This window comes from Oncorhynchus mykiss, chromosome 5 (genome assembly GCF_013265735.2).
Source record: "Oncorhynchus mykiss isolate Arlee chromosome 5, USDA_OmykA_1.1, whole genome shotgun sequence".
Taxonomy (NCBI): domain Eukaryota; kingdom Metazoa; phylum Chordata; class Actinopteri; order Salmoniformes; family Salmonidae; genus Oncorhynchus; species Oncorhynchus mykiss.
Window position 1 is genome coordinate 16,809,500 of NC_048569.1, and position 20,123 is coordinate 16,829,622.

A 20,123-nucleotide genomic window follows, 5' to 3' on the forward strand; every position below is an offset into this window, starting at 1 on the left:
TACATTCTATGCTAGTGACAGGATCAGGAAGTAGTGGCGCAAGGTAGAAGATGGTCTTTAACCACAGATCTAGGATCAGATTACCCAAAATGTAACCAGTAGGGCAATGAGAAAACATCTGAACCTAGACCAGTGGTTAAGGCAACTAGGTAGAAGGGGTCAGGGATTAAAGGTCAGAGATGAGAGGGAGTGCCGTGGAGCAGTGGCTCCACCTAGAGCCCCATCCAGCAAGTTCCTTCCATCCTCCTTCCTTTTCCTCAATCTGTACTGTGTGGTCCAGAAGTTCCAAAGGTCCATAGAAATTGGTATCACTCATTCTGAGTACCTGACCCTGCTCCAATACCATGAAAATACTTTCCCTCAGTACTGTTCTACCTTCCATTCTTCCTCCCTACTGTCCTACCTTCCATACTTCTTCCCTACTGTCCTACCTTCCATACTTCCTCCCTACTGTCCTACCTTCCATACTTCCTTCCTACTGTCATTTCTTCCATTACATCCTTCCTACTGTCCTACCTTCCATACTTCCTTCCTACTGTCCTACCTTCCATACTGTCCTACCTTCCATACATCCTCCCTACTGTCCTACCTTCAATACTTCCTTCCTACTGTCATTTCTTCCATACTTCCTTCCTACTGTCCTACCTTCCTACTGTCCTACCTTCCATACTGTCCTACCTTCCATACTTCCTCCCTACTGTCCTACCCTCCATACTTCCTCCCTACTGTCCTACCTTCAATACTTCCTTCCTACTGTCATTTCTTCCATACTTCCTTCCTACTATCCTACCTTCCATACTTCATTCATACTGTCCTACCTTCCATACTTCCTCCCTACTGTCCTACCCTCCATACTTCCTCCCTACTGTCCTACCTTCAATACTTCCTTCCTACTGTCATTTCTTCCATACTTCCTTCCTACTATCCTACCTTCCATACTTCCTCCCTACTGTCCTACCTTCCATACTTCCTCCCTACTGTCCTACCTTCCATACTTCCTTTCTACTGTCCAACCTTCCATACGTCGTTCCTACTGTCCTCCCTTCCATACGTCCTTCCTACTGTCCTACCCTCCATACTTCCTCCCTACTGTCCTACCTTCAATACTTCCTTCCTACTGTAATTTCTTCCATACTTCCTTCCTACTATCCTACCTTCCATACTTCATTCCTACTGTCCTACCTTCCATACTTCCTCTCAACCTTCCACACTTCCTCCCTACTGTCCTAAATTCCATACTTCCCCCACTTCAACACTTCCTCACAACTGTCCTACCTTCCATACTTTCTTCCTACTGTCCTACCTTCCATACTTCCTTCCTACTGTCCTACCTTCCATACTTCCTCCCTACTACCCCCACTTCCATACTTCCTCCCTACGGTCCAACTTTCATACTTCCTTCCTTACTGTCCTACCTTCCATACTTCCTCCCTACTGTCCTACCTTCCATACTTCTTTCCTACTGTCCTACCTTCCATACTTCCTCCCTACTTCCCCCACTTCCATACTTCCTTTCTACTGTCCTACCTTCCACACTTCTTTCCTACTGTCCTATCTTCCCTACTGACCCCACTTCAATACTTCCTTCCTATTGTCATTTCTTCCATACTTCCTCCCTACTGTCCTACCTTCCATACTTCCTCCCTACTGTCCTACCTTCCATACTTCCTTCCTACTGTCATTTCTTCCATTACATCCTTCCTACTGTCCTACCTTCCATACTTCCTTCCTACTGTCCTATCTTCCATACTTTCCTACCTTCCATACTTCCTCCCTACTGTCCTACCCTCCATACTTCATTTCTACTGTCATTTCTTCCATTACATCCTTCCTACAGTGCTACCTTCCATACGTCCTTCCTACTGTCCTACCTTCCATACTTCCTTCCTACTGTCATTTCTTCCATTACATCCTTCCTACTGTCCTACCTTCCATACTTCCTTCCTACTGTCCTATCTTCCATACTTTCCTACCTTCCATACTTCCTCCCTACTGTCCTACCCTCCATACTTCCTCCCTACTGTCCTACCTTCAATACTTCCTTCCTACTGTAATTTCTTCCATACTTCCTTCCTACTATCCTACCTTCCATACTTCCTCCCTACTGTCCTACCTTCCATACTTCCTCCCTACTGTCCTACCTTCCATACTTCCTTTCTACTGTCCAACCTTCCATACGTCGTTCCTACTGTCCTCCCTTCCATACGTCCTTCCTACTATCCTAACTTCCATACTTCCTTCCTACTGTCCTACCTTCCATAATTCCTTCCTTACTGTCCTACCTTCCATACTTCCTTCCTACTGTCATTTCTTCCATACTTCCTTCCTACTATCCTACCTTCCATACTTCATTCCTACTGTCCTACCTTCCATACTTCCTCTCAACCTTCCACACTTCCTCCCTACTGTCCTAAATTCCATACTTCCCCCACTTCAACACTTCCTCACAACTGTCCTACCTTCCATACTTTCTTCCTACTGTCCTACCTTCCATACTTCCTTCCTACTGTCCTACCTTCCATACTTCCTCCCTACTACCCCCACTTCCATACTTCCTCCCTACGGTCCAACTTTCATACTTCCTTCCTTACTGTCCTACCTTCCATACTTCCTCCCTACTGTCCTACCTTCCATACTTCTTTCCTACTGTCCTACCTTCCATACTTCTTTCCTACTGTCCTATCTTCCATACTTCCTCCCTACTTCCCCCACTTCCATACTTCCTTCCTACTGTCCTACCTTCCACACTTCTTTCCTACTGTCCTATCTTCCCTACTGACCCCACTTCAATACTTCCTTCCTATTGTCATTTCTTCCATACTTCCTCCCTACTGTCCTACCTTCCATACTTCCTCCCTACTGTCCTACCTTCCATACTTCCTTCCTACTGTCATTTCTTCCATTACATCCTTCCTACTGTCCTACCTTCCATACTTCCTTCCTACTGTCCTATCTTCCATACTTTCCTACCTTCCATACTTCCTCCCTACTGTCCTACCCTCCATACTTCATTTCTACTGTCATTTCTTCCATTACATCCTTCCTACAGTGCTACCTTCCATACGTCCTTCCTACTGTCCTACCTTCCATACTTCCTTCCTACTGTCATTTCTTCCATTACATCCTTCCTACTGTCCTACCTTCCATACTTCCTTCCTACTGTCCTATCTTCCATACTTTCCTACCTTCCATACTTCCTCCCTACTGTCCTACCCTCCATACTTCCTCCCTACTGTCCTACCTTCAATACTTCCTTCCTACTGTCATTTCTTCCATACTTCCTTCCTACTATCCTACCTTCCATACTTCCTCCCTACTGTCCTACCTTCCATACTTCCTCCCTACTGTCCTACCTTCCATACTTCCTTTCTACTGTCCAACCTTCCATACGTCGTTCCTACTGTCCTCCCTTCCATACGTCCTTCCTACTATCCTAACTTCCATACTTCCTTCCTACTGTCCTACCTTCCATAATTCCTCCCTACTGTCCTAACTTCCATACTTCCTCCCTACTGTCCTACCTTCCATACTTCCTCCAAACTGTCCTACCATCCATACTTCCTTTCTACTGTCCTACTTTCCACACTTCCTTCCTACTGTCCTACCTTCCATACGTCGTTCCTACTGTCCTCCCTTCCATACGTCCTTCCTACTGTCCTACCTTTCATATTTCCTCCCTACTGTCCTACCTTCCATACTTCCTTTCTACTGTCCTATCTTCCATACTTCCTTTCTACTGTCCTACCTTCCATACTTCCTTCCTACTGTCCTACCTTCCACACTTCCTCCCTACTGTCCTTCCATACTTCCTCCCTACTTCCCCCACTTCCATACTTCCTCCCTACTGTCCTACCTTCCATACTTCCTTCCTACTGTCCTAACTTCCACCCTACTGTCCTACCTTCCACACTTCCTCCCTACTGTCCTTCCATACTTCCTCCCTACTTCCCCCACTTCCATACTTCCTCCCTACTGTCCTACCTTCCATACTTCCTCCCTACTGTCCCCACTTCCATAATTCCTCCCTACTGTCCCCACTTCCATACTTCCTCCCTACTGTCCTACCTTCCACACTTCTTTCCTACTGTCCTATATTCCATACTTCCTCCCTACTGACCTCACTTCCATACTTCCTCACTTCCATGTTTCTTCCTACTGTCCTACCTTCCACACTTCTTTCCTACCTTCCATACTTCTTCCCTAATGTCCAATCTTCCACACTTTCTTCCTACTGTCAAACCTTCCACATGTCCTACTGTCCTAGCTTCCATACTTCCTTCCTACTGTCCTACCTTCCATACTTCCTCCCTACTGTCCTACCTTTCAAACTTCCTCTCTACTGTCCTACCCTCCATACTTATTTTATACTGTCCTACCTTCCATACTTCCTTTATACTGTCCTACCTTCCATACTTCCTCCCTACTGTCATTTCTTCCATTACATCCTTCCTACTGTCCTACCTTCCATACTTCCTTACTACTGTCCTATCTTCCATACTTTCCTACCTTCCATACTTCCTCCCTACTGTCCTACCCTCCATACTTAATTTCTACTGTCCTACCTTCCATACGTCCTTCCTACTGTGCTACCTTCCATACGTCCTTCCTACTGTCCTAACTTCCATACTTCCTTCCTACTGTCCTAACTTCCATACTTCCTTCCTACTGTCCTACCTTCCATAATTCCTCCCTACTGTCCTAACTTCCATACTTCCTCCCTACTGTCCTACCTTCCATACTTCCTCCAAACTGTCCTACCATCCATACTTCCTTTCTACTGTCCTACTTTCCACACTTCCTTCCTACTGTCTTACCTTCCATACTTCCTCCCTACTGTCCTACCCTCCATACTTCCTTTCTACTGTCCTACCTTCCATACTTCCTTCCTACTGTCCTACCTTCCACACTTCCTCCCTACTGTCCAGCCATACTTCCTCCCTACTGTCCTTCCATACTTCCTCCCTACTTCCCCCACTTCCATACTTCCTCCCTACTGTCCTACCTTCCATACTTCTTCCCTAATGTCCAATCTTCCACACTTTCTTCCTACTGTCAAACCTTCCACATGTCCTACTGTCCTAGCTTCCATACTTCCTTCCTACTGTCCTACCTTCCATACTTCCTCCCTACTGTCCTAACTTTCAAACTTCCTCTCTACTGTCCTACCCTCCATACTTCCTTTATATTGTCCTACCTTCCATACTTCCTTTCTACTGTCCTATCTTCCATACTTCCTTTCTACTGTCCTACCTTCCATACTTCCTTCCTACTGTCCTACCTTCCACACTTCCTCCCTACTGTCCTTCCATACTTCCTCCCTACTTCCCCCACTTCCATACTTCCTCCCTACTGTCCTACCTTCCATACTTCCTTCCTACTGTCCTAACTTCCACCCTACTGTCCTAACATCCATACTTCCACCCTACTGTCCTACCTTCCATACTTCCTCCCTACTGTCCCCACTTCCATAATTCCTCCCTACTGTCCCCACTTCCATACTTCCTCCCTACTGTCCTACCTTCCACACTTCTTTCCTACTGTCCTATATTCCATACTTCCTCCCTACTGACCTCACTTCCATACTTCCTCACTTCCATACTTTCTTCCTACTGTCCTACCTTCCACACTTCTTTCCTACCTTCCATACTTCTTCCCTAATGTCCAATCTTCCACACTTTCTTCCTACTGTCAAACCTTCCACATGTCCTACTGTCCTAGCTTCCATACTTCCTTCCTACTGTCCTACCTTCCATACTTCCTCCCTACTGTCCTACCTTTCAAACTTCCTCTCTACTGTCCTACCCTCCATACTTATTTTATACTGTCCTACCTTCCATACTTCCTTTATACTGTCCTACCTTCCATACTTCCTCCCTACTGTCATTTCTTCCATTACATCCTTCCTACTGTCCTACCTTCCATACTTCCTTACTACTGTCCTATCTTCCATACTTTCCTACCTTCCATACTTCCTCCCTACTGTCCTACCCTCCATACTTAATTTCTACTGTCCTACCTTCCATACGTCCTTCCTACTGTGCTACCTTCCATACGTCCTTCCTACTGTCCTAACTTCCATACTTCCTTCCTACTGTCCTAACTTCCATACTTCCTTCCTACTGTCCTACCTTCCATAATTCCTCCCTACTGTCCTAACTTCCATACTTCCTCCCTACTGTCCTACCTTCCATACTTCCTCCAAACTGTCCTACCATCCATACTTCCTTTCTACTGTCCTACTTTCCACACTTCCTTCCTACTGTCTTACCTTCCATACTTCCTCCCTACTGTCCTACCCTCCATACTTCCTTTCTACTGTCCTACCTTCCATACTTCCTTCCTACTGTCCTACCTTCCACACTTCCTCCCTACTGTCCAGCCATACTTCCTCCCTACTGTCCTTCCATACTTCCTCCCTACTTCCCCCACTTCCATACTTCCTCCCTACTGTCCTACCTTCCATACTTCTTCCCTAATGTCCAATCTTCCACACTTTCTTCCTACTGTCAAACCTTCCACATGTCCTACTGTCCTAGCTTCCATACTTCCTTCCTACTGTCCTACCTTCCATACTTCCTCCCTACTGTCCTAACTTTCAAACTTCCTCTCTACTGTCCTACCCTCCATACTTCCTTTATATTGTCCTACCTTCCATACTTCCTCCCTACTGTCCTACCTTTCAAACTTCCTCTACTGTCCTACCCTCCATACTTCCTTTATACTGTCCTACCTTCCATACTTCCTTCCTACTGTCCTAATGTCCATACTTCCACCCTACTGTCCTAACATCCATACTTCCACCCTACTGTCCTACCTTCCATACTTCCTCCCTACTTCCCCCACTTCCACACTTCTTTCCTACTGTCCTACCTTCCATACTTCCTCTCAACCTTCCACACTTCCTCCCTACTGTCCTAACTTTCATACTTCCACCCTACTGTCCTACCTTCCATACTTCCACCCTACTTCCCCCACTTCCACACTTCCTCCCTACTGTCCTAACTTTCATACTTCCCCCACTTCCATACTTCCTCACAACTGTCCTATCTTCCATACTTCCTCCCTACTGTCCTACCTTCCATACTTCTTTCCTACTGTCCCACCTTCCATACTTCCTCCCTACAGCCCCCACTTCCATACTTCCTTCCTACTGCCCCCACGTCCATACTTCCTCCCTACTGTCCTACCTTCCATACTTCCTTCCTTCTGTCCTACCTTCCATACTTCCTCCCTACTGTCCTAACTTCCATACTTCCTCCCTACTGTACTACCATCCATACTTCCTCCCTACTGTCCCCACTTCCATACTTCCTCCCTACTGTCCAACCTTCCATACTTCCTTCCTACTGTAATTTCTTCCACACTTCCTTCCTACTGTCCTACCTTCCATACTTCCTTCCCACTGTCCTACCTTCCATACTTCCTTCCTACTGTCCTATCTTCCATATTCCTCCCTACTGTCCTACCTTCCATACTTCCTTTCTACTGTCCTACCTTCCTTACTTCCTTTCTACTGTCCAACCTTCCATACGTCCTTCCAACTGTCCTATCTTCCATACTTCCTTTCTACTGTCCCAACTTCCAAACTTCTTCCCCACTGTCCTACCTTCCATACTTCCTCCCCACTTCAAAACTTCCTCCCTACTGTCCTACCGTTCTATCTTCCACACTTCTTTCCTACTGTCCTACCTTCCATACTTCCTCCCTAATGTCCAATCTTCCATACTTCCTCCCTACTGTCCTAACTTCCATCCTACTGTCCTACCTTCCATACTTCCTCCCTACTTCCCCCACTTCCACACTTCCTTCCTTCTGTCCTACCCTCCATACTTCCTTCCTACTGTCCAATCTTCCATACTTCCTCCCTAATGTCCAATCTTCCATATTTCCTCCCTACTGTCCTACCTTCCATACTTCCTCCCTACTGTACTACCTTCCATTCTTCCTCCCTACTGTCCCCACTTCCATACTTCCTCCCTAATGTCCAACCTTCCATAATTCCTTCCTACTGTCATTTCTTCCACACTTCCTTCCTACTGTCCTACCTTCCATTCTTCCTCCCTACTGTACTACCTTCCATACTTCCTCCCTACTGTACTACCTTCAAAACTTCCTTCCTGCTGTCATCTCTTCCATACTTACTTCCTACTGTCCTACCTTCCACACTTCCTTCCTTCTGTCCTACCTTCCATATTTCCTCCCTACTGTCCTACCTTCCATACTTCCTCCCTACTGTACTACCTTCCATTCTTCCTCCCTACTGTCCCCACTTCCATACTTCCTCCCTAATGTCCAACCTTCCATAATTCCTTCCTACTGTAATTTCTTCCACACTTCCTTCCTACTGTCCTACCTTCCATTCTTCCTCCCTACTGTACTACCTTCCATACTTCCTCCCTACTGTACTACCTTCAAAACTTCCTTCCTGCTGTCATCTCTTCCATACTTACTTCCTACTATCCTACCTTCCACACTACCTCCCTACTGTCCTAACTTCCATACTTCCTCACAACTGTCCTACCTTCCATACTTCCTTCCTACTGTCCTACCTTCCACACTTCTTTCCTACTGTCCAACTTCCTTCCTACTGTCCTACCTTCCATACTTCCTTTATACTGTCCTACCTTCCATACTTCCTTCCTACTTTCCACACTTCCTCCCTACTGTCTTAACTTTCATACTTCCACCCTACTGTCCTACCTTCCATACTTCCTCCCTACTGTCCCCACTTCCATACTTCCTCCCTACTATCCTACCTTCCATACTTTCTTCCTACTGTCCTAACTACCATACTTCCTTCCTACTGTCCTACCTTCCATATTTTCTTCCTACTGTCCTAACTACCATACTTCTTTCCTACTGTCATACCTTCTAAACTTCCTCCCTAATGTCCCTTCTTCCACACCTCCTTCCTAATGTCCCATCTTCCACACTTCCTACTGTCCAACCTTCCATACGTTCCTTCCTACTGTCCTACCTTCCATACTTCCTCCCTACTGCCCCCACTTCCATACTTCCTCCCTACTGTCCAACCTTCCATACTCCCTTCCTACTGTCATTTCTTCCACACTTCCTTCCTAATGTCCTATCTTCCATACTTCCTTTCTACTGTCCCAACTTCCAAACTTCTTCCCCACTGTCCTACCTTCCATACTTCCTCCCCACTTCAAAACTTCCTCCCTACTGTCCTACCGTCCTATCTTCCACACTTCTTTCCTACTGTCCTACCTTCCATACTTCCTCCCTAATGTCCAATCTTCCATACTTCCTCCCTACTGTCCTAACTTCCATCCTACTGTCCTACCTTCCATAATTCCTCCCTACTTCCCCCACTTCCACACTTCCTTCCTTCTGTCCTACCCTCCATACTTCCTTCCTACTGTCCTACCTTCCACACTTCCTTCCTTCTGTCCTACCTTCCATATTTCCTCCCTACTGTCCTACCTTCCATACTTCCTCCCTACTGTACTACCTTCCATTCTTCCTCCCTACTGTCCCCACTTCCATACTTCCTCCCTAATGTCCAACCTTCCATAATTCCTTCCTACTGTCATTTCTTCCACACTTCCTTCCTACTGTCCTACCTTCCATTCTTCCTCCCTACTGTACTACCTTCCATACTTCCTCCCTACTGTACTACCTTCAAAACTTCCTTCCTGCTGTCATCTCTTCCATACTTACTTCCTACTGTCCTACCTTCCACACTTCCTTCCTTCTGTCCTACCTTCCATATTTCCTCCCTACTGTCCTACCTTCCATACTTCCTCCCTACTGTACTACCTTCCATTCTTCCTCCCTACTGTCCCCACTTCCATACTTCCTCCCTAATGTCCAACCTTCCATAATTCCTTCCTACTGTAATTTCTTCCACACTTCCTTCCTACTGTCCTACCTTCCATTCTTCCTCCCTACTGTACTACCTTCCATACTTCCTCCCTACTGTACTACCTTCAAAACTTCCTTCCTGCTGTCATCTCTTCCATACTTACTTCCTACTATCCTACCTTCCACACTACCTCCCTACTGTCCTAACTTCCATACTTCCTCACAACTGTCCTACCTTCCATACTTCCTTCCTACTGTCCTACCTTCCACACTTCTTTCCTACTGTCCTACCTTCCATACTTCCTCCCTACTGCCCCCACTTCCATACTTCCTTCCTACTGCCCCCACTTCCATACTTCCTCCCTACGGTCCAACTTCCATACTTCCTTCCTACTGTCCTACCTTCCATACTTCCTTTATACTGTCCTACCTTCCATACTTCCTTCCTACTTTCCACACTTCCTCCCTACTGTCCCCACTTCCATACTTCCTCCCTACTATCCTACCTTCCATACTTTCTTCCTACTGTCCTAACTACCATACTTCCTTCCTACTGTCCTATCTTCCATACTTCCTTTCTACTGTCCAACCTTCCATACGTCCTTCCTGCTGTCCTATCTTCCATACTTCCTTCCTACTGTCCCAACTTCCACACTTCCTCCCTACTGTCCTACCTTCCATACTTCCTCCCTACTGTCCTACCTTCCATACTTCCTCCCTAATGTCCTACCTTCCATACTTCCTCCCCACTTCCATACTTCCTTCCTACTGCCCCCACTTCCATACTTCCTCCCTACGGTCCAACTTCCATACTTCCTTCCTACTGTCCTACCTTCCATACTTCCTTTATACTGTCCTACCTTCCATACTTCCTTCCTACTTTCCACACTTCCTCCCTACTGTCCCCACTTCCATACTTCCTCCCTACTATCCTACCTTCCATACTTTCTTCCTACTGTCCTAACTACCATACTTCCTTCCTACTGTCCTATCTTCCATACTTCCTTTCTACTGTCCAACCTTCCATACGTCCTTCCTGCTGTCCTATCTTCCATACTTCCTTCCTACTGTCCCAACTTCCACACTTCCTCCCTACTGTCCTACCTTCCATACTTCCTTCCTACTGTCCTATCTTCCATATTCCTCCCTACTGTCCTACCTTCCATACTTCCTTTCTACTGTCCTACCTTCCTTACTTCCTTTCTACTGTCCAACCTTCCATACGTCCTTCCAACTGTCCTATCTTCCATACTTCCTTTCTACTGTCCCAACTTCCAAACTTCTTCCCCACTGTCCTACCTTCCATACTTCCTCCCCACTTCAAAACTTCCTCCCTACTGTCCTACCGTCCTATCTTCCACACTTCTTTCCTACTGTCCTACCTTCCATACTTCCTCCCTAATGTCCAATCTTCCATACTTCCTCCCTACTGTCCTAACTTCCATACTTCCACCCTACTGTCCTACCTTCCATACTTCCTCCCTACTTCCCCCACTTCCACACTTCCTTCCTTCTGTCCTACCCTCCATACTTCCTTCCTACTGTCCAATCTTCCATACTTCCACCCTACTGTCCTACCTTCCATAATTCCTCCCTACTTCCCCCACTTCCACACTTCCTTCCTTCTGTCCTACCCTCCATACTTCCTTCCTACTGTCCTACCTTCCACACTTCCTTCCTTCTGTCCTACCTTCCATATTTCCTCCCTACTGTCCTACCTTCCATACTTCCTCCCTACTGTACTACCTTCCATTCTTCCTCCCTACTGTCCCCACTTCCATACTTCCTCCCTAATGTCCAACCTTCCATAATTCCTTCCTACTGTCATTTCTTCCACACTTCCTTCCTACTGTCCTACCTTCCATTCTTCCTCCCTACTGTACTACCTTCCATACTTCCTCCCTACTGTACTACCTTCAAAACTTCCTTCCTGCTGTCATCTCTTCCATACTTACTTCCTACTGTCCTACCTTCCACACTTCCTTCCTTCTGTCCTACCTTCCATATTTCCTCCCTACTGTCCTACCTTCCATACTTCCTCCCTACTGTACTACCTTCCATTCTTCCTCCCTACTGTCCCCACTTCCATACTTCCTCCCTAATGTCCAACCTTCCATAATTCCTTCCTACTGTAATTTCTTCCACACTTCCTTCCTACTGTCCTACCTTCCATTCTTCCTCCCTACTGTACTACCTTCCATACTTCCTCCCTACTGTACTACCTTCAAAACTTCCTTCCTGCTGTCATCTCTTCCATACTTACTTCCTACTATCCTACCTTCCACACTACCTCCCTACTGTCCTAACTTCCATACTTCCTCACAACTGTCCTACCTTCCATACTTCCTTCCTACTGTCCTACCTTCCACACTTCTTTCCTACTGTCCTACCTTCCATACTTCCTCCCTACTGCCCCCACTTCCATACTTCCTTCCTACTGCCCCCACTTCCATACTTCCTCCCTACGGTCCAACTTCCATACTTCCTTCCTACTGTCCTACCTTCCATACTTCCTTTATACTGTCCTACCTTCCATACTTCCTTCCTACTTTCCACACTTCCTCCCTACTGTCCCCACTTCCATACTTCCTCCCTACTATCCTACCTTCCATACTTTCTTCCTACTGTCCTAACTACCATACTTCCTTCCTACTGTCCTATCTTCCATACTTCCTTTCTACTGTCCAACCTTCCATACGTCCTTCCTGCTGTCCTATCTTCCATACTTCCTTCCTACTGTCCCAACTTCCACACTTCCTCCCTACTGTCCTACCTTCCATACTTCCTCCCTACTGTCCTACCTTCCATACTTCCTCCCTAATGTCCTACCTTCCATACTTCCTCCCCACTTCCATACTTCCTTCCTACTGCCCCCACTTCCATACTTCCTCCCTACGGTCCAACTTCCATACTTCCTTCCTACTGTCCTACCTTCCATACTTCCTTTATACTGTCCTACCTTCCATACTTCCTTCCTACTTTCCACACTTCCTCCCTACTGTCCCCACTTCCATACTTCCTCCCTACTATCCTACCTTCCATACTTTCTTCCTACTGTCCTAACTACCATACTTCCTTCCTACTGTCCTATCTTCCATACTTCCTTTCTACTGTCCAACCTTCCATACGTCCTTCCTGCTGTCCTATCTTCCATACTTCCTTCCTACTGTCCCAACTTCCACACTTCCTCCCTACTGTCCTACCTTCCATACTTCCTTCCTACTGTCCTATCTTCCATATTCCTCCCTACTGTCCTACCTTCCATACTTCCTTTCTACTGTCCTACCTTCCTTACTTCCTTTCTACTGTCCAACCTTCCATACGTCCTTCCAACTGTCCTATCTTCCATACTTCCTTTCTACTGTCCCAACTTCCAAACTTCTTCCCCACTGTCCTACCTTCCATACTTCCTCCCCACTTCAAAACTTCCTCCCTACTGTCCTACCGTCCTATCTTCCACACTTCTTTCCTACTGTCCTACCTTCCATACTTCCTCCCTAATGTCCAATCTTCCATACTTCCTCCCTACTCTCCTAACTTCCATACTTCCACCCTACTGTCCTACCTTCCATACTTCCTCCCTACTTCCCCCACTTCCACACTTCCTTCCTTCTGTCCTACCCTCCATACTTCCTTCCTACTGTCCAATCTTCCATACTTCCTCCCTAATGTCCAATCTTCCATATTTCCTCCCTACTGTCCTACCTTCCATACTTCCTCCCTACTGTACTACCTTCCATTCTTCCTCCCTACTGTCCCCACTTCCATACTTCCTCCCTAATGTCCAACCTTCCATAATTCCTTCCTACTGTCATTTCTTCCACACTTCCTTCCTACTGTCCTACCTTCCATTCTTCCTCCCTACTGTACTACCTTCCATACTTCCTCCCTACTGTACTACCTTCAAAACTTCCTTCCTGCTGTCATCTCTTCCATACTTACTTCCTACTGTCCTACCTTCCACACTTCCTTCCTTCTGTCCTACCTTCCATATTTCCTCCCTACTGTCCTACCTTCCATACTTCCTCCCTACTGTACTACCTTCCATTCTTCCTCCCTACTGTCCCCACTTCCATACTTCCTCCCTAATGTCCAACCTTCCATAATTCCTTCCTACTGTAATTTCTTCCACACTTCCTTCCTACTGTCCTACCTTCCATTCTTCCTCCCTACTGTACTACCTTCCATACTTCCTCCCTACTGTACTACCTTCAAAACTTCCTTCCTGCTGTCATCTCTTCCATACTTACTTCCTACTATCCTACCTTCCACACTACCTCCCTACTGTCCTAACTTCCATACTTCCTCACAACTGTCCTACCTTCCATACTTCCTTCCTACTGTCCTACCTTCCACACTTCTTTCCTACTGTCCAACTTCCATACTTCCTTCCTACTGTCCTACCTTCCATACTTCCTTTATACTGTCCTACCTTCCATACTTCCTTCCTACTTTCCACACTTCCTCCCTACTGTCTTAACTTTCATACTTCCACCCTACTGTCCTACCTTCCATACTTCCTCCCTACTGTCCCCACTTCCATACTTCCTCCCTACTATCCTACCTTCCATACTTTCTTCCTACTGTCCTAACTACCATACTTCCTTCCTACTGTCCTACCTTCCATACTTTCTTCCTACTGTCCTAACTACCATACTTCTTTCCTACTGTCATACCTTCTAAACTTCCTCCCTAATGTCCCTTCTTCCACACGTCCTTCCTAATGTCCCATCTTCCACACTTCCTACTGTCCTACCTTCCATACGTTCCTTCCTACTGTCCTACCTTCCATACTTCCTCCCTACTGCCCCCACTTCCATACTTCCTCCCTACTGTCCAACCTTCCATACTCCCTTCCTACTGTCATTTCTTCCACACTTCCTTCCTAATGTCCTATCTTCCATACTTCCTTTCTACTGTCCCAACTTCCAAACTTCTTCCCCACTGTCCTACCTTCCATACTTCCTCCCCACTTCAAAACTTCCTCCCTACTGTCCTACCGTCCTATCTTCCACACTTCTTTCCTACTGTCCTACCTTCCATACTTCCTCCCTAATGTCCAATCTTCCATACTTCCTCCCTACTGTCCTAACTTCCATCCTACTGTCCTACCTTCCATACTTCCTCCCTACTTCCCCCACTTCCACACTTCCTTCCTTCTGTCCTACCCTCCATACTTCCTTCCTACTGTCCTACCTTCCACACTTCCTTCCTTCTGTCCTACCTTCCATATTTCCTCCCTACTGTCCTACCTTCCATACTTCCTCCCTACTGTACTACCTTCCATTCTTCCTCCCTACTGTCCCCACTTCCATACTTCCTCCCTAATGTCCAACCTTCCATAATTCCTTCCTACTGTCATTTCTTCCACACTTCCTTCCTACTGTCCTACCTTCCATTCTTCCTCCCTACTGTACTACCTTCCATACTTCCTCCCTACTGTACTACCTTCAAAACTTCCTTCCTGCTGTCATCTCTTCCATACTTACTTCCTACTGTCCTACCTTCCACACTTCCTTCCTTCTGTCCTACCTTCCATATTTCCTCCCTACTGTCCTACCTTCCATACTTCCTCCCTACTGTACTACCTTCCATTCTTCCTCCCTACTGTCCCCACTTCCATACTTCCTCCCTAATGTCCAACCTTCCATAATTCCTTCCTACTGTAATTTCTTCCACACTTCCTTCCTACTGTCCTACCTTCCATTCTTCCTCCCTACTGTACTACCTTCCATACTTCCTCCCTACTGTACTACCTTCAAAACTTCCTTCCTGCTGTCATCTCTTCCATACTTACTTCCTACTATCCTACCTTCCACACTACCTCCCTACTGTCCTAACTTCCATACTTCCTCACAACTGTCCTACCTTCCATACTTCCTTCCTACTGTCCTACCTTCCACACTTCTTTCCTACTGTCCTACCTTCCATACTTCCTCCCTACTGCCCCCACTTCCATACTTCCTTCCTACTGGGAGGGAAACTTGGGAGGGAAACTTAAATATGATTTTGGCATATAAAGTGACCCCACCCCCCTCCCCATGTTACCCCCTCTTAGGCTGGTTGGTTCTTTACCTGGAAAGCGAGAGAACAGAGAGAATCTCTTAAGGGAGAGGCGTCGTGGAGGGGGGGACGCCACTGATGGGGAGAGAGGGGGAGTGACGGCTGAGAGAGGGTTGGGCAGAAGGGGGAGAGAGAGAGAGACGCTCTCGTTTACTCATCGGTAGGCAGTAACAGCACTGTAGGAGTTAAATCTGCCTCTCTCGGCCCGACTGACCTGAAGACACACAAACCTTTCTCCTTCACAGAGCACTTTGACATGATCACCTCTATATATCATATACATTTAGTGAACAATACATTACGTTTCTGTGTAAAATGGCACCCTATTCCCTACTATAGTGCACTACTTTTGGCCAGGGTTAGCCACATAGGGCTCTGGGCTAAATTATGTGCACTACATTGAGGATAGGGTGCACTACATTGAGGACTCGTCATTTTCAAAGATCAACGAAGGCCTGCTGTCAGATTGGAGGCAGACAGACCAATGGTAGGGGCTTAACTGAGTGACATCAGACACTGATGTGAGTTGGACAGTTTGACATGTAGGCAGCAGTACACAGCATATAGCACATGCATACACATACAACAGAGACCACTATTACAGAGATATTAGACAGAGACAGATGGAGAGAGAGAAGAGAAAGGAAGACAGGAGAGAGAGAAGAGAAAGGAAGACAGAGGAGAGAGGAGAAAGGAAGACAGAGGAGAGAGAGAATAGAAAGACAGAGGAGAGAGAGAAGAGAACCCGTTTGTCTTGAAAAGGCTTTCGACAAGCAGAACCTAATGTCTGAATGTGTAGTGCCATCTACAGGACTAGTTACACGACTGACAGCATAGAAAGCCTAACTTAATTCTAACTTAACCCATTTTATGACTCTCAGTACACTGATTATATTGTCAAATCTTTAAGGGAGGCTGCTGGTCATACTGGTATCTGACCACTAGGTGGAAGCAGTGTTTATAAAAAGATCTGGTTTCCGAAAAACATTTCTTCCCTATTTCAACAACTCGAGCTCACGTGGGACTAAACACTGCTCTCTGTATCAGGGATTGTGTGTCACGCATTAGGTTCCGATACTACCCATAGTTAGTATCACAGTTCCAGCCCTGTGGCAGCATCACCTTCCTGCCAACTAAGCCCTCACACACACACACCACCCTAGTCATAAACACCTTCCCCTCCTCCTTTAAGGGTGACAGTGGTGTGTGTTTCCTTCTACCTGTTTAATACATCATCTGTAGATCACATTTCTGTGTTCTGTTGGATCTCCTATTACACACACACCACAGGGGGCCGGTGGCAGAATGGACTCGTGGTGATGACTGGAGCAGGATCAGTGGTATGGGATCACATGGTTTCCAGGTGTTTGATGCCATTCCATTCGCACAGTTCTGGATATTATTACGAGCCGTCCTCCCCTCAGCAGCCTCCTGTGGGGCTGCATGTGAGCGTGTCATTGTGAGCTTTGCCAACACACACGCCTCATTGTGAGCTTTGCCAACACACACGCCTCATTGTGAGCTTTGCCAACACACACACCTCATTGTGAGCTTTGCCAACACACACACCTCATTGTGAGCTGTGGACAGTGCTAGTGGCAGCACTATCTACTCTGGTGTGTGTGTTGGAGTTGAACATTTATGGATGTTGGTCAGGGAAGCTGGTGTTTCAGAAATAAAACATAACCCCACTAGAAAAACAGGAAAACTGTCTGACTGAACCAAGTTTATTGTTTGTGTTCCTGCCAGTGTGTATGTCAGAGAAAGTTGGAGAAAGTTAGAGAGAGAGACTTTGTGTTTGTCTTTGACAGTTTGTATGTGTGCATTGCTTGTCTTTTGTCTGATCGTATACTGTATACAGTACACTACGTGTGTGTGTGCTCTCACCCAGTGATGCTGTGCTCAGTGCCATGACTCCATAGTAGGAGAAGGGTCCTGTCTCAAACTTCATGTTCTCGTTTCCAGCCTCCACCTCCACTCGGCCCTGAGGAACACACAGTAACGCACACAGTAATGCACACAGTAACGCGTAACGCACACAGTAACGCACACAGTAACGTACACAGTAACGCGTAACGCACACAGTAACGCACACAGTAAGGAACACAGTAACGCACACAGTAAGGAACACAGTAACGCACACAGTAAGGAACACAGTATCGCACACAGTAAGGAACACAGTAACGCACACAGTAAGGAACACAGTAACGCACACAGTAAGGAACACAGTAACGTACACAGTAACGCACACAGTAACGCACACAGTAAGGCACACACACCCAGTGACCCAAATAAAGATAGGTACCCGCACACTGATGAGTACACCTGGAGTATGTGCAGTTAAACTTCAAGAGCATTCATCAGTGTGCGGGTACCTACCTTCATGTCATACACATGAACACACCCAGAGACATGCAGTGTCTACTGTTTCAGTGGTGGTGTGTGATCACTGATCGACCCACAAAGGCTGGAATCCGAACTCCATTGATATTCCATGCATGATTTACACGGTCAAGTTAAGGCTGAGCATCTGATAGGATTTCTGCCTGGGGTAATGGATGTATGGGGTTATTATAACATGATAATTATAGATTCTTATTATTGTATTTCTACTGCTAGAGTGATGTCTGATCTATCTGCTACGTTTCTTTGAGAGAGCTCTCCTAACAGGGTAAAAGAAAACCCTGGCAATCTCATCAATATTATATCACAGTGCAGGTGTGCATGCTGAGGCTTCAGCGTCTCACACACCCACTCTGAGGGTTTAATGTCAACGTGCCCTGGCTCAACACATCCCACTCGGAGGGTTTAATGTCTGTTACGCACACCTCTATGAAGAGGGAACGCAACACCCTGCTACAACTAAACTCTCCGTGAAGTGAAAAAGGTATGGACTGTAGGTGCGAGTAAGGATGACAACAGGCAGAATGTGGTACCGTTTACAAGGACTTTATTCCTTTACACGGTAATATGGGGAAAAGGGGCTGGACGGAACCAAAGCAAAGAAAGTAAATCTCAAAGCCCCCCCTCTCCTATCTTACCTGCCTAACCACTTTTACCTAATTTAGCACCACCTGGTGCCCTAACCAAAATACAGGGGTTGGTCCGCCCAGGTCTTACCTAGTGTGCCTAGACAGTGAATATACTACGGGTATATGTATGCCCGCGGGCCTCTTGCCTAAGCACTCCCAAGGTGCCTTCCCCTTTCCCCCTGGGAACAAATGAAACAGAATATTAAACAATTTCACAAACAAACTAAGAAACAAAGGACATCAACTAAGCTCTACCTGAGCAACAAACTCACAGAACATACCACTTCCCAGCAATGAACTCCCAGCAAATCAACCTCCAGCAAAAATCTCTATCACAATCAATCGCTCTGCAATGACCTCCCAGCAAATCTCTCTATCACAAACAATCGCTCTGCAATGACCTCCCAGCAAATCTCTCTCTCCTGAACAGAACACTGGCTTTTATATAGCTTCAGAATGAATGTGTAACTGGAGACAGCTGTGTCTTGACGAGGGGGCGGGGTCAGCTCTCCAATTAGCCCTGGAGTCGACCAATCAGCTGCTTGAGGGATTTCAGGAAGCCATTTCCTGAAATAAAACACATGCAAATACACAAACTACAACACATAAACTGGGGAACGTAACAATGTCAACGTGCCCTGGCTCAACACATCCCACTGAGGGTTTAATGTCAACGTGCCCTGGCTCAACACATCCCACTGAGGGTTTAATGTCAACGTGCCCTGGCTCAACACATCCCACTGAGGGTTTAATGTCAACGTGCCCTGGCTCAACACATCCCACTGAGGGTTTAATGTCAACGTGCCCTGGCTCAACACATCCCACTGAGGGTTTAATGTCAACGTGCCCTGGCTCAACACATCCCACTGAGGGTTTAATGTCAACGTGCCCTGGCTCAACACATCCCACTGAGGGTTTAATGTCAACGTGCCCTGGCTCAACACATCCCACTCTGAGGGTTTAATGTCAACGTGCCCTGGCTCAACACATCCCACTCTGAGGGTTTAATGTCAACGTGCCCTGGCTCAACACATCCCACTCTGAGGGTTTAATGTCAACGTGCCCTGGCTCAACACACCCCACTCTGAGGGTTTAATGTCAACGTGCCCTGGCTCAACACATCCCACTGAGGGTTTAATGTCAACGTGCCCTGGCTCAACACACCCCACTGAGGGTTTAATGTCAACGTACCCTGGCTCAACA

General features: G+C 46.5%; 1 protein-coding gene across 1 annotated transcript in view; it reads right to left on the bottom strand.

Moving 5' to 3' along the window:
- The window catches only part of LOC118964572 (metal transporter CNNM4-like), a 77,208-nt gene that overhangs the window by 17,253 nt on the left and 39,832 nt on the right, over positions 1 to 20,123 (bottom strand). The window contains exon 5 of the mRNA XM_036976954.1: positions 17,776 to 17,872. Within this exon, the coding sequence (XP_036832849.1) occupies positions 17,776 to 17,872 (97 nt within the window). The remainder of the gene's footprint in view (positions 1 to 17,775; positions 17,873 to 20,123) is intronic.